Source organism: Leuresthes tenuis, unplaced genomic scaffold (genome assembly GCF_036924035.1).
Source record: "Leuresthes tenuis unplaced genomic scaffold, fLeuTen1.0.hap1 SCAF_23, whole genome shotgun sequence".
Lineage (NCBI taxonomy): Eukaryota > Metazoa > Chordata > Actinopteri > Atheriniformes > Atherinopsidae > Leuresthes > Leuresthes tenuis.
The window spans coordinates 19,116,385-19,131,892 of record NW_027325377.1 but is presented as its reverse complement, the minus strand read 5'-3'; the positions used below and the strand labels follow the sequence as shown (position 1 = coordinate 19,131,892).

General features: G+C 39.1%; 1 protein-coding gene across 4 annotated transcripts; it reads left to right on the top strand.

Annotated features, from left to right (window-relative positions):
- Nucleotides 1-243: 243 nt before the first annotated feature.
- tspan11 (tetraspanin 11) lies at nucleotides 244-13,866 on the top strand. 4 transcript variants are annotated; one of them, XM_072377706.1, is made up of 9 exons: nucleotides 244-352; nucleotides 3,140-3,247; nucleotides 4,848-5,039; nucleotides 6,800-6,874; nucleotides 7,822-7,926; nucleotides 8,288-8,446; nucleotides 9,811-9,897; nucleotides 10,883-10,999; nucleotides 12,552-13,866. In XM_072377706.1, exons 2-8 carry the CDS (start codon nucleotides 3,161-3,163, stop codon nucleotides 10,958-10,960), a joined length of 783 nt encoding a protein of 260 aa, XP_072233807.1. In that variant the 5' UTR covers nucleotides 244-352; nucleotides 3,140-3,160; the 3' UTR covers nucleotides 10,961-10,999; nucleotides 12,552-13,866. The 4 variants fall into 4 exon arrangements, with proteins under 4 accessions (XP_072233807.1, XP_072233810.1, XP_072233808.1 ...); XM_072377707.1 differs by lacking the exon at nucleotides 244-352 and adding an exon at nucleotides 476-515; XM_072377708.1 differs by lacking the exon at nucleotides 244-352 and adding an exon at nucleotides 578-651.
- The last annotated feature ends 1,642 nt before the right edge of the window (nucleotides 13,867-15,508 follow it).

Below are 15,508 nucleotides of genomic sequence, written 5' to 3'. Positions count from 1 at the left end.
TTAACTGGATTTCAGAAATAAGTCTAATTATTATGGAGTCTAATTATTATCTTTATCTTTTTCTATCTTGAGCATGCAATGAAAGCAGTTCAGTTTCTACAAAGCTGTTCTTGTAATCAGTAAATACGCACTAATGCCTTGTTTCATCTGAAGCACAAAAATACCCCACTTTATAACAAGCATTGCGAAAATACGGGCTGCACTTAAAGGCACCATCTCCGCAAGCTGTTGGGATACCCTGTAAGCAACAAGCTTGACTGGACAAAACGCCCACTACTGCACCGTCGCTGGCGGTATTCTAAGGCGAATGGCAGGATAACAAGGCAATTTCTTCGCAATTCATGTTACTTTGGTGAGTATTTTTTCGATTGTAAGATTATACACATTTGATATTACGATATAACTGTAAAACCTTAGGGTTCAACTTTGCCCTGCGCATCAACGAAGCAGATGAGTTTTTTTTTTTTTTTTTCCAGGATGCTACATGTCCCCTGCCGAGGAAGTGGGGAATAAAAGTTTGTCTGAAAGCGTAAAAGACACGTATTCTCTTTATTTATCGGTGGTTTATGACGGTGAAGGACGCGCACAGTGGCCAAAGTCCAAAATGTCTGAGGCAGGGCATATCGTTCTTAGAGGACATCATGTCAGTAGGTAGTCTAACTGGCTTTTCAAATCAACGCGTCTGGGCAGACAGTTATTGTACGGCGGAGGGAGGCCTCGTTAACAAAAAGTTAATCGCTAGCTAAGATGCTGTAGTCAATATGTTTGAAAAAAAAAAAATCCTGTTAAAAGAGCGACAAACTGGTGACTGTAAACTAGCTCAGGAATTCGGTTAATTGTTTTCCATTGCTGTCAAACTTACAGAAAACGGTGTAGCAGTGACTTTTTGCAGTCACAGGTGGTTTACCCAGATGAGGGACACAGCCGGTGTTATACCATGTTAATCATCCCTGGTGGAAGGCCTGCCCTCTGGCGCGGGAGCGCGCACACATTCAGGATAGGCGGATCCACACGACGAGCCTTCGGTTACCCCTCAAGTTGAGATGAAAAACAGTATCACGTACATCTTTTAATTAGTTTCACGAGTGTTGTTTTTTCAGTGTGTTTTGACAAAGTTACTTTTAATCTACTCATATTTAATTTAATTTTTACAGAGTGCATGGCTTACAAAACCCAGACACTGAAATTAAACTGAATTGGAAATTGGCATACAATAAACAATCTCAAAGTATCCCAAAGAAAAAATCCTGTAATTCACATTACTGTTGCAAATGATGGCCTCTTAAATGCTGCTGATTACACCGACTTTCACCTTCTATAAGGTAAAATACCCTTAGCTGGGTGAAGCTTGATTGATATCAACATCGAGCATAAAAGTCTATTTTTTTTTCTAGCATTTTTTTTCTTTTCTTTGGTTGTGTAAACTGAAGGACAGCATAGATCAGTTTTACAGTAAGCACTTCCTACTCCATGGCCTTTTATTTACAGCACCAAAACTGCACACTCAATTAATGATTCAAGGTTTTATGTTCTGTTCAGGGCCATGAATAATGTAGAGATGTGATTTGTGATACATCAGAGGGGAGGATAATGCAAACATGAGTGCTATATGACGCATTGCACTCCATTAGAGACCTTTATGGCAGTAAAACAACAAAAAAACATGGAACTACTTTAAAATATTTGCAAAATAGAAACTTAGAAGTTGCTTTTGTTGAGATGCAAAACAGACAGCTGGATTTTAAACAAAGTCACAATCCTCGCTTCCTGGGGCACACACAGTATTTGAATTTGGTGCGAATGGATGTTATTTTCCACACCCTTTTGGTCTTCTTGAGTTACCGGGTAGTGTCTTTAGCCATTATTTATGTATCATCTTTATTGGAGAAGCAAAACTTGATTGCTATCAGAGGAAGAGTGGTATCATTACTGATTTTGCATTCATGATTTTATGAGCAAAACAAAGTTTTGCAGCACTGCTTTCATGTCTTTATCGGAATCAATAGGCTTTGATCAAATGGTGTCCAAAGCTGAACACTGCCGCAATCACACTAACGATCTTGTCCTGACATATGGCATCGAAATAGAACATCTGTCGATAGTTCCTCAGAATCCTCTTTTGCCGATGATCTCCTCACAGCATTCAATATTACAGCCAAAAGCTTTGAAGATTCTGCGAATAAAATTCATTCCAGCAGATGTCTAACTGGTATTATAGTGGTTTCCTACATAACGTCCTTGAATACTGTAGAGCGCTCCCTCCCTAGACTTTACTTCCCCCACAGTTGGCTCAATTGTTGACACTGTTGCCCCATTTAAGAAGAAAGTTCTGTTTTGGAGTAGGTCTGCTCGGTGGTACACCTCACAACTGCACGCTCTTAAACAAACTTTAAGAAAACACAAATAAACTAAACTACGGTAATAAAGGGAAATAAAAACAATCCTAGGTTTCATTTTAGACTGACTCGGAGCCATTCTGCCGCTGATTATTGTTTCCCCCTGAGTGCTTGGTAATCGTCATGTTATGGACTTTTTTTTACCCATAAAATTGAGTCTATATGGGAAAATGTTTATCTCTCAGTTCCCACAGCTAGCAAAAGCCCATTGTTTGGCACCCATAATAGTGAAAAATAGTGAAAGAAGTCATTTATACACAGATTTATCCAATGATGAACCTATTTAGTTGTATTGTTATTTCTGAAACTCTTTTAAAAAGTAGTCCTTGAACATCTTAGTCCCCATTTGTAGAACAACAGCTTATTTGATGAGTTGCAGTCTGGTTTCAGTGCTGTGGTCTCACCAGCACAAATGACCTCCTTATAGTCTCTTTTGCTTTGGTACTTTATTTTTTTTTTTACACTTTACAGTAGTTGAGCTGAAAGTTGAGTTGGGCACAACACAGTTTTGAAATGACTTATAAATGCTCAGATCGCTTTGTTTCACATTTAATGAATCTTGTATTTATTATCTCATGCTGCAACAGCCGCAGAATTTGTAGCTGATAAGGGGAAGATTTGAATCAGTCAGTCAGGAAAGCCTCAGACTTATCTTTGAAACTGCTTCTTTTCATGTAATTTAAAAAAAAAGTGGTTAATTATTTAACCTTTTTGAATTAAAGAAAACAAATTTGCACTTTCAGAACTAACCTGGAGGAAAGAAGATGTCGGTGGTTTATAAAGAGGATCAGGAAGACTGGCAGACTGTGTGCCTCAAGTACCTTCTTTTTGTGTTTAACTTTCTCTTTTGGGTAAGTGGCTGTAAGTTACAACTCAGCTTTTTTAAGCCATGTCTACTCCTCATCCCACATTCATTATTAAGCTGCAAAGTTAACCTCTAATGAGATATCACTGACCATGAAAATCAGAATCTTTGTTCTGCACACACAGTTTTAATAGTGCTTTAAAACTGCTAAGTTTAAAAGTAAAAGTTCAAAGTTTTAGAGGGTAGAGCTATGAACCTGGCCCACAGTGAGTTACTGCCCATCATTAAACAATGGTATGTATCAAACCTGCACTCTGTCACTGCTGGTTGCTGCTAAAGAATAGAATTCTTACTTTTTCAAAGTCTGAGACAGAGTTGAATAGAATTATTCGGACGGAGAAACAGATAGTTGTAAGACTGGTTTAAGAAGTCGACTCAATCAAGGTTTATATTTGGGCTTCAGCTGATGCTCTGTCACCACTTTATAAGTCCTAACTAAAGGAAACGATGTATCCCTCCCCTCTGTGGGCCCCAGGCTTTCCTCCATGTCTTCCTCACCCCATTGTAGCATTGAAACTACTTTTAGGGGCAGTGCCGATGACCCTTAGAATATGTATAACAAGGAAACCTGCTATCACTTGTTGAATTAAACAAATGACCACTGAGTTTTCTAATTACTAATGTCGAGCTTCCAATCTGATGCAGACACAGTGGACTGAATCATATGCATGTTCTAAAAAGAGATGTTAATAAGTGTTCTGAGTACGGCAACAATAATAACAGTTATTACTGTCATGAGAATTATAGTTATCTTTAATTTATTCTTATCATTTTTCTACTTATTGCCTTTGGCAGGATTCTATTGTAGATGCATTGATTTATAACAGCATTCAGCAAGGATCCTCTGCCACATCTGAACTGTGCTGCTCTTAGCACATGTTTAAAGACCGTTTTTAGCATTTAAAGATATCTGACGTTATTCAGTGGACCTCGCTTAAACATAGAATTAAAGTTTTAGCTGTATTATTGATTTACATATCAAACAAATCCAAATGGTGCCCCTTTTAGTTGGGTCTGTGCTGCTCTGAGTCAGAAAGATCTTGCTCAAGACGGAAAAGGATGGGAGGATGAAGGGGAAAGACTCTCAAAGGCATTTCCTATTTGTCAGCCTGTGAAACTCATGAGATGAGAGGAACAGATCTGGACCCTGGGTCAGTTGCTTTGTATTGTTGGTAAGGAAGTAGTCATTATGCGCTGACTTGATCTCTGGAGTCACACTGCTCTTGTGTCTGTTTTTGCATCACTTTTCATTGTTTCTCCTCCTGTTTTGTCTCTACCCTTTTTTTTTATTCCCTTTTCGCACTATCCTTTGTTGTTTTTTTTGTTTTTTTTTAATCTATCTGTGACTCAGATAATGGCATTGAACTAATTTCCTTCCTTGGAAAGTAGTGTTTTTTTCCTATACTTTTTTTAAAGAATATGCCCTGAATCATGACACTCTCAGGACAGTCAGGACATTGGTCTTTCTTTTCTTTATATAAGTCTGTCAGTTTAATCTTCGGGCTCTTTCGCTGCTCTCATCATTTCTCTTTGAAAGTCTTTCCGACCCCACCACCTCTTCTCTTTCTCTCCCTCTGCCATTCCAGGTGGGTGGAGCTGCTGTCTTGGGTGTAGGAGTCTGGACTCTGGTGGAGAAGAGTGACTACTTGAGTCTGCTGGCCTCCAGCACTTTCGCTGTCTCTGCATATATCCTCATCCTGGCTGGCAGCCTGGTGGTGGTTACCGGCTTTTTGGGCTGCTGTGCTGTCATCCGTGAGCAGAGAAGCTGTCTGTCTACGGTGAGGCATAAAGGACATGACAGTCCTTGCCTTTGTTTGTAATGGTAAAGGTGTGGGTAAACTGTATAAAACTGCATGGGAATTATAACTTGCCAGAGTGCTCTTACTCAGGAGAAAGTATAAAAAAAAGTCTTTTTTTTGGGTGTGCTCAATGCACAATGAGTGTGAGTAATACTTAATCAATATACAACACACTGATAGGCCTGATACCATTTGTTGGTCCTCCAAGGTTTGCTTTCTCTGCCTTGCGACATAACAATGGCATAACGTGGATCTCATCTGTGTCATCCCTGTTGTAAGGTCTGTCACGAGATGCCGACAAATGACTCTGACGGGGCCCTTGCTGTCCTCATTATTTTGCAGACAGGGCCCAGTGGGAGAGAAAGAGAAAAGAGGTGAACCTTCACTGCCGCAGGACTATTTATAGGTCTGCCTATCAACTGTTGATAGATGGAGCAATAGGAGAGAGCAAGGGGCTTGCAGGAGTTAAGAGGTGGAGGTGTAGAATATTTCAGATCTGTAGTGTAGTTTGTTTCAACACTTAGCTGCATTGATGTACTATTTATAGATTATTATGGCAAACTCAATGCGTGATGCTTGCATGCACTGTAAGTGTATGCGTGGAAAAAAGGGTGAAGTGAGCATTTTGTGTGGGCAGCATGCACATGGAGACGGAAGTGTTTTTTTTTTTTAAATCATGTTACCAAGAGAGACAGAGAGAGATGTGTCTTAATGCCACATTTACTTTAATTACTGCATTACAGAAGAGACCTAGATGTTGTGCTGCCGAGTGCAAAAGAACCATCCTCCGCGTCTCATTTCTCCAAGTGAAGAAACAGAACATGAGCAGTTTCCAAAATCCAAGTGAAATACATTTTGATCCAGCCATCACTGGGGAGTACTGTGCCCAGAAGAGCCAATATAAACAAACTGAATGGTATAAGTTGCCCTTTTACTCTCTTCGATTGGTTCATGTTGTCAAGTAAGGCCGCACGATAAAATGATCTCAAAATAGAGGACTGAATACTTGTGGGGGAGATTTGAGTAGACCCGATAGGAACCAAATACCAAGACTGAGAGTGAACTGTCATTGTTATCTCAGCACCTGAACAAATCGTTCTACACCCTTTTAAGGGATTATCTGTGTTATCGTGATCTTCACTGTGAAAACTGCTTTTCTACCTCTTCATGGCAGTCCTGAAACAAGTCCTACTGGTGCTATAGTCACACCATGGGACAGCTGGGTGTAATTAGGTGTTTGTTTTGTGTTTTTTCTTTTAATGCTTTAAGGAATCATTTCATGAATAATGAAAAGTTCTGATTCTTGAAAAACCTGCGTCTTTATTTTGCCTGAGTGGGCAGTTGGTTTGCTGCCCAGTTTATACAACTTTGCTTTTCATTTCAGTACTCGGGGTAGAGTTCAGTTTTTGCTAAGGCAGTATTTTTCATTGCAGCGTTTAGCACTTTTGAAAATATAGCAGAGAAATCGGATTCTTCTGCCTGTCAGATTGCATTCTGGTTGTTTCATTTTTGCACAGCATTGCCATCTGTGTTACCAGTGACAGAAGCAGCAGACTGACAGTTGATGGAAGTCTTTGTTGAGCTGTCACAATTTGAAGCAGCTTGAGCTCACACTCAGTTACTTTGATTGACAACTGTACATGATTTGAAGCTGAAATGACTCAATAAATTTAAGTCTTAAGCCTACTGTATTTACCTGCTTTCTTCCTTCCTCTTGCTGTCATATTTGTCATTTACAGTATTTCTTCTGCCTGCTGTTCATCTTCTTGATCGAATTGGTGGCAGGAGTACTGGCTTATGTATACTACCAGAGGGTAAGTGATCAATGCTCATTATTGACTTCAAGCTGAGTGATGCTTCGCAACAGAAGCACAAGCTTGTGGAGAAAATTCTGTAATTGAATGAAAGGTTAGGTTTGTAGGATGTAGTGACATCTAGAAGCACAAATCACAACCAGCTAAATACCCACCCACCTACCATCAGACTAAGGTGGCCTTAGAAAATGTTTGGTTTGTTCCCACTGGGCTACCAGAGTGAAGGGACAAGGGGGTCGACTTGTGATGTCTTTCAGCAGAAATTGCTTGTTCTAATGTAAAGAAAACACTAATCAAAACAGAGCAATGAATATTGGACTTTCAGTGTATGACGAAGGATGATCACAATATTGTAGCCAGAGCCCTCAACCTCCATGTTTTTGTTTCTGTTGTCAGACAGCAAAGTGAGTTGGAAATATTGACTGAAATGCTGCCTTGTAATTTATGCTTTATTTACACTGGCAAAGCTCAGTGTGGGGGGTTAAGGTACTTTGTCTTCCAGATAGCACTGTAAGGAACCTTGTGTTATCTGCAGATAACATGAGAGTTAACATTATGGCAGAATTTAGATAATATAATCAGTTGATGGCTGTTATCATCATTATTTCTGCTTCTTGTTGATGTATTTGAGCCCCTGGATGCTCTCGAATGTATAGAAATATCAAAGGTTTGTAATGTATTGATGTTCCTCCTTTTCAGTCCCAGCACTCGTATATGTGACCTTTTTATTCTAACCTAAACCTCTATAGTGTTTCCATATTTATTTTTTTTCCTGTTTGATGCTTTCCATGTAAATGAAGCAGCCTGTAGTATGATTACAAAATACGGATGCTAGATTGACATTGCATAATGCCTCTAATAGATTTTGTTCTCTGCTCAAAGATGCCCCCTGTTCAACTCTTTCACTGTTCTCATTGTTTACTTCTGTCTTTGTTCTTCATTTCCAGCTGAGTGAAGAGCTGAAGCAGCATCTCAACGAGACTATGACAGAGAATTACGCTCAGCCGGGGAAGGAGGCCATCACATCAGCTGTTGACAGACTACAACAGGATGTATGGAACATATGTAGAAAATACTAATATCGTTCATGTATGATTTCCTCACCTGGAAATGTGGTCTAGAACATGGACTGAACATGTATTTTGCCATTATTCAGTCTGCAGCAGCAGTATGTAAGAAGTACTTTAAGATTATGCCAAGATGTGAAAGAAGGCATTTCTTACAGCTCTGTATTCCATTAGGGTTTACACAAAGAATTGTTCTGAAACTGACAAGTGAAGTTGTTAGAGCAAAGTACTCTTTGTAATGGGGAGAGTTGAGGGAAAATGATGTCTTTCTTTTCAGCTACAGGAACTGCTGTTTTTTCACCACATCTATACCCATGCCCAAGACTTTTCCTTTTTTTGTCTCTAGTTCAAATGCTGTGGCAGCAACAATTCCCAGGATTGGCTGCAGAGTGTGTACATTTCATCTGTGCATGCAGAACACAGGGTGGTGCCTGACAGCTGCTGCAAGACCATCACCCCTCACTGTGGCAAGAGAGACCACCCCTCAAACATCTACAAGGTTGAGGTCAGTTGACTACCTGCTCAGAGTAAACAGCTAAATGGCAACGATCAGATTGAGCTGATCTGTTAGGCATCTGTCACCTTAAATAGGTTCAAATCATCAAATCAAGATAATGATGCTTCCTTAATGCATTATCAAGCTCCTACACAGACTATAAGTACAAGTAACAGCTTGTTGCTACAGGCGAATCGTGCACTGGAGAACACTGTTCGTATCAGGCAGAAAGATGTAAAGATTTTTGCTATGGTACGTGACTGACCTCTGAGACAGATGGAGGCAACGGTCAAAGCACAACAGCTATCAGGGTGATTACTTAGTGCTGCTATAAATTGTCATGCTTTGGTTTCTCCTCTTTTTGTTGCGCTGCCAGATGACATTGATGTTTTATTCCATCCAGTTAGGGATGCACAACACATGGAAAGTTTGTTTTGTCATTGCAATATCAGCATGTGCATTATCAATATTACAAAAGACAGCTTGGACTGCAGTAACCTGTAGACTACAGTTTTTCTCAGATTTCCTGATTTGATCTTCCTTTTTTAAAGGCTTATTCCACTGAAAGGAAGTTATATATTTGTGCATGTTCAACGATTAAAGTAGTTTGTTTACTCATGGAAAGTCAAATAGTCATTGCGATATTTAATATTGGTATTGCTTGTTTTCTAATATCCTGCGTGCATTTTTCCCTTAGTGTTTGTTTCCTGTATTTGTGAGATTCCCACTCATTGATGCAAAGATGTCATCAGGCAACTTTGTGGTCAATGCTGCAGAATGACCAATTTGTTTGAAGAGGAAGTGGAACGTTGCATCATGTAGAAGTTTTAAGAGTATTTTTGGTTTTGTGTTTACTAGAACAATAACATGATATCGGCAGAATACTTCTGAGCTTTTCCTATAAGTTAATATTTATAGAGTGGAAACAACAAAGAGCACTTGAGTTTGAAATATTTCCCTCATAGAGCGAGCTCTCTGATAATGAATAAAAAATGAGCTTGTGAATGCTTATCCATGCTGCACAGGGAACATTTTTCCACCCCTTTGTGTCAAAGCCTTCAGTTTTCCTCTGGTATCACTCACAAGGCCTGGATCATGTGTCAAGGCAGTATTGAAATGGTAATGGATGCTACAAATGATGATAACGCTGTTTCTGTCAATTATTCTAAACGGTGGTTGTGAAACAGGTAAAAGTCGTCTGAAAATAGATTCAGAATAAATTTGTTTGCACTTAATGAACCTGAGTCTCCCGCAGTAGCTTTTCTTGTTTGCTGCAGTAGTTGGTTGATTTTTAGCTGTGCCAAAAATGCTGATGAGTTTTTGTGTTGCATCTATTAAATGGATTGCTATTGTGAAATATTTTTCCTCTGCAGGGTGGTTGCATCACAAAGCTGGAGCAGTTTCTAGCTGACCATCTGCTGATCATCGGTGCTGTGGGGATCGGAGTGGCCTGTCTGCAGGTAAGAAGGACATGAAATGTAATAAAGGTGGCTGAAGCAGCGTATAATGACTTTGCTTTATTCCAGCCCAAATATCATTTCAAGAAAATGAGAACCGGCTTTTACATTTATGATGAACTGCTGACCTTGGTTGAATAAAACCTTACAAACCTCTCTATTACTGAAAATGTACCATGGCAGGTGAACAACCTCTAAATGGGCTCTTCTTTTCATATCCCAAAGGTCTCTCTGTCATCATTATTTGATTTTGTTAATTCCTGTTATTTGATTTGTCCCGGCCTCAAGCTTTTTTCCCGGCCCCTGCAGAAACCGATGATGCGTATATCCTATTTGGCTGTTTTGTGCAGGCTGACCACCCTCTCTTTCTGTAGCTGTGGAGCTCCTTGTAAATTATCTTGAGAGAAACTTGAGACCAAACTAGTCTTTCCAGGAATATTTGTAACCCCGATGGGCATTTCAGTGCCCACCATTTTGCATGCTGCTCAGTTTTAATTAGGCACCGGGGAGCTGAAGAAAAAAGATGCGAAGGCCAGATTTCTCTGCCATAATTATTGAAAACAGCAAAAGATGAGATGACCACTCATATAATCTCTGTGAAGCTTGCTGCTGTTGATAAGGGAATTAAAGAATTTAGCTATTCATAAAGTATTACTGTAATGAGACAAAGATCATCCTCTGTAAATGATTTGATGGAACACATAAATGATAGGCTGCATATACAGAAGAATCCTAAACAGATGCACATCAAATGTTATGAGAATATTAAGTTTAAAGACATTTCACCCTTCAAAACAAGCAAATACTTGCTTTTCATGTCTCATCAACTGTCAACATTTTCTTTAAGTGTAGTTGTCTGTGTGTTGAGGTTAATGTTAGTCCAGTAATAGCTTTAATCAGAGACCTGGAGCTTTGATGTTCCACACTAATCTGTCTTTGGTGCATTACACTGTATGTCCTTGTGTGTGTTACTTTGGTCTCACTGTAGCTGGCTGGGGCACTCTTGACAGCCTGCTTTATCTATCAACTCTATAAAGAAGAGGAAGAGGACTTTGGTGCATTGTAATTTGGCGTCTTGGTGGTTTTAATCAAATGGAGAGACAAGGTTGGAGGGCATTGTGGGTATTTGCATGTTTGTCCTTGTGTGACTGCTGGCTACATACTAATTGTGAGATGTGCAGTCTGCATGTTTACTAAGTGAACATTCTTTCTTTTTATGATCTGTGTGCAGTTTGAAACATGCATCCGCTTGGCTTTGGCTGTACATTACAGGTCGGTGCTATGCATGTTATGAAAGTGGGTATTTATGGAAGATAAGTATGTGACAACCTGAGAAGGGTCCAACACATCTTGTGAATAGCTTAATTAATCACAGCTGAATTGCTTGGCTAAGTGGTTCCGTGTGTGTCTTTACCCTGCCTGAGCAGTGAAAATTGTACTCACTCCTGTGTGAGTTTTACCTAAAAGGCAGTTTTATTCATTGTGGAGATGGAGAAAGGATAAAATGAGGTTTTGCTTAAAAGTTTATAGCAGGAATAAATCCTGACTTATATGGGTATATACTGTATTAGAAAATACGAACATTCGAGAGAAAGGTTCATGTTGATGCTGGAGTTATTTTAAGACGGACCAGGTTATCATGAATATTCTTTCAAGATTTGAGATTTGGAGTTTTCTGGGTTGCCCAGGTAAACACTGGACATAATGTGGTATTATGTATTTTTGACTAATCAACACTGTTGGACGATTGCTTTTTTGTAACTGCTGTCTTCTAAAATTAGATTTAGAGAATGAAAAAGCTTTCCTCAGTTTTATCAACAGACAAAATGCGTCTACATGTAAATCAGTGTTGGCTGAGAACCAGAAACGCATCTTTAAACTTGCTTGAACAGAGATGGTGATGAGTCCATACGCAATGCTGACTCACTTGATGACTCTTGCAGGGCTTTTAGAGACTCAAAGATAGAATCTGGGCACTTGCCTGTTCGTCCATCAAGCCTGGTAGGGCCAGGGATGTGGGTCAGTGTCTGTTCATGCTCCTCCTGCTTTGGTTTAGTTTTTTTCAGGAATGGCTTATTTTCTCTAAACATATTTTCAGGAATATTTTGTATTTCCTATCACAGGTTTTCATGATTCTGCTGTACATGGATATTTGTGCTGAACCTAATGTCGATCTTTTAGGATTTGTCACAGTTTTAACTAGACCTAATGGGGTCCTACTCATCTTCCCTTGTTATATCAGCACATGTTGGAGCACGCAGTTACAATATTGCAGTGCAACATATTGTCTTCAGAAGTAAGGTTTTAGTGCTTAGAATTATTTTCTTTGGTTGTTGTTTCACCAGATTTGATAGGAATTTATTTTAGCTTAATTTCTTCTATGAAGAATATATAATACTAACATTATAATGTGCTTTTCATGAATGTGCTTTTCACCACACCCCAGCTTTGATTTGTTTGCACAAGTCTGAGCACACATGCCGCTGCTGCAGTCATGGCTTCTTGACTCCTAGCATCCCCATAGTAACCAGCTATGTTCTTCCCAGTGGGTCTCTTAACTCCATCACCTTTAACCTTCTCTGCCTCACAGTCAACAGCACTCATGCTTCCTACATTTTTCCATGGTGGATTCTTGACCTAATGCTTGCTGCTTTCAGATCTGTGGGATGGTGTTCACCTGCTGCTTGTACAGAAGGATCAAGGCGGACCCTTACTGAGCACACCAGGCGCCCAAAACGTCAGTATCAACAGGCCAAGGGAACATAGCCTTCTGACACTTGACTTCAATTACGGAATCTTGAATTCTGAGCTGATGATCTGCATCAAATTCACATACATGTTTCAGGCTGCCAGCATTGCAGTTAGAAACCAGTCAGGCCGTGGAGACTGGCACATAATAGTAATCTGTCTTGGGCTTCGTGTCTGGTTCCATCATTAGCTTAGATGCATGCTTTAAGTTGAGAAGGATTGAAGTAATGTTGCCTTCTGCACAACTAATGTAAAATCAACTAAACATGTTTTAAAATTTCAGATTTATTCAATGTGGCTGTGGCTAATTTAAGACTTGAATAAGCTGAATTTAGGCACTGTGTATATTTCTGTCACTGGTTGTGAAGAAAGATAACACAAGATTCCTTTTTTATGACTTGTGTTTAACAATCATGTTGTGCCTGTAATCTGTAACAAGAGCTGACAATACACTGTTGAACTGGAATGAAATCCGAATGGACATGCTTATATTTATGTTTATGCCTTTATTCTGGACAGTAAAATATAAATCAAAATGAACTCAGTAGTGATGTCGCACTCCACTGTGCATACATGGGACACAGTTTTACGCTACAAGTCAGTCATTTTCTTAAATGTAGGTTTACAGCACCCCCGAGTGGCCTTCATTAGACATTTACTGCTATGATATTAAGAAATACACATTTAGAATAGTTATTTGAGCATTCGCACATTTAATCTTCTGTAAATTTTAACATAATTTGAATAATTCTCTGAAGTTTTGTTCTAGAAGAAAATGAACATGCTATGAGCCAAAGAAAGAGAGGACAGTGTTTATTTTTTGTACTTACTCTTTATTTTTATTCCTTTTTTTGCCTTGCTGCCACATTAGTATCTATGCTGGGTATATATATATAGTAAGTTGCATTAATCTAAACAAGATGAATGCATACTATCTAATGATTTACTCCATTCTCTGGAGAGGGAAATCTCCCAGGACCTTTTGTTTACTGTAGTTGTTAATGTCCTGATTGTCTTCCTAATTATGTGCTAATTTATATAGCTAGTTGTTGATGACATATTACAACACTTTTATTTAAAAAAATAATGATCTAAAGGCCCTAAATGAAGGTTTAAATGTTAGCCAAAAATCTTTGCATTTGGTGAAGATAGATGTGATGTTATGCCATGATTGCAGTTTGGAAGCTCAGTGGTTGGTTAGTGAAGGTAAGATGTTAAGATAAATCAGGAATCGTATGGTCATTGTAATAACACATACCTGAGGAATATGTCAACTGGAGATTTAACCACGAGAGGGCGACAAAGACTTCCCATTTGCTTGTAAAGTAATCCGTTTTGCTGAGGATGACCTGACTTGGACAAAGGGTTATTTAGAGTTACTTTTCCAAATGGCAGTATTCACTCCTAACCCTAGAAAACTACTGAAGTTGAACTCTTGTATTCGATATAGACTGTATATGTGTGTGTATCTGTGTTTGGTCACTGATGGAATCAATGTTTTTTTTTACATGTCAGGATGGGTGAAGGGTTTTCTTTGAGGTTTTTCCTCAAATAAGTTGCAGAATGTCCTGCTTTTTGCAGTTTATTGTGTAATAAAGTATAGCCCTCAGGCAGTCTGGATTGCTTTCACATACACAGAGAGACGTATATTGCTTCATCTTATCAGTTTTTTCAGTGATATCGTCTTTGCAGAGTCAAACATATACAGACTCTTACTTATTATAAATTTTGACCTAAATAACATGTCTCTGCTTCTGCCCAAAGCACCTTACTTTCATTATCTATGTAACTAATTCTAACCCAAAATGCAGAAGCTGATTGTGAAAAAGTGAGCACATTCCATGATTCACCAGCTTGTACAACCACCTTTAGCAACATTGCCTTGAAGGCTGATAGGTGTATGAGAAATGTATACATTTATGATTGTTTTGAGAAATTCATACAAATTTATACATTAAATATCATGTAAAACCAGCTTTTCTGAATTGTAATGATTTTAAAAAAAAAAAAACATATTTTGAAGGCCCGTTTCCTCCAGGCTACAAACTCAACAAGCAGCAGATAAGCTAAGCTGGCTGTACTTGGTCACCTTGCTTATACATTTGCTTCCACTGACAGTGATGTAGCCGTAAAATCAAGATGAAATGTATGACTTTGTTTGTGTCGATGCGTCTTTATTTTGATGCTGAAGTTCATTAACAATGAGGCAGAAACTTGGTTAACACCGTTTCAAATTACATTCAGGCCTGCATGGTGTGGTTAGACCTGTCTCCGTACAGCAAGAAAGTCCCTGGTTTGAATCCTGAATTTACTCTGGGTTCCTCCCACTCTCCCAAAACATGCTTGCTAGGTTAATTGGTGATTCTAAATTGTTTGTCCCTTTGAGGTGCTGTGATGGACTGGTGAGTGTGTACACTCCCTCCTGCCCAGTGGCAGTGGGGATGAGCTCCAGCCACCTGTTACCCTGGATTTTAGAAAGTGGCTGCAGAAAATGGATGGACAGAGGAAGTTATGTTCAGCTTACTTAGGCAGTAGATGGCCCTAGGTTTGACTTTGGGAAGAAACAGTCTCCCAAGATATTATAAACTGGAGTGAGATGTCAGGTCATGATAAAGTGCTCGTTGTCCTATTTTTTTACATCGTGAAATCTTTTTTCCTACTTTAAACCTCTTTGGTTTTCTTCTCTTTATAGTGCAGTGACACTGCAGTTCTCATTCAATAAATCTCCCCATCTATTAAACGCTGTGCCATGCGTGAAGCTTATTTGTGTTTTTTTGTGCTATTTTGTTGCTTCATGACCTTGCTATTTGTAGTTGACGCACAACCTTTCCCTTCCTCTTTGTTTCCCTGCTCCAGAAAACTTATG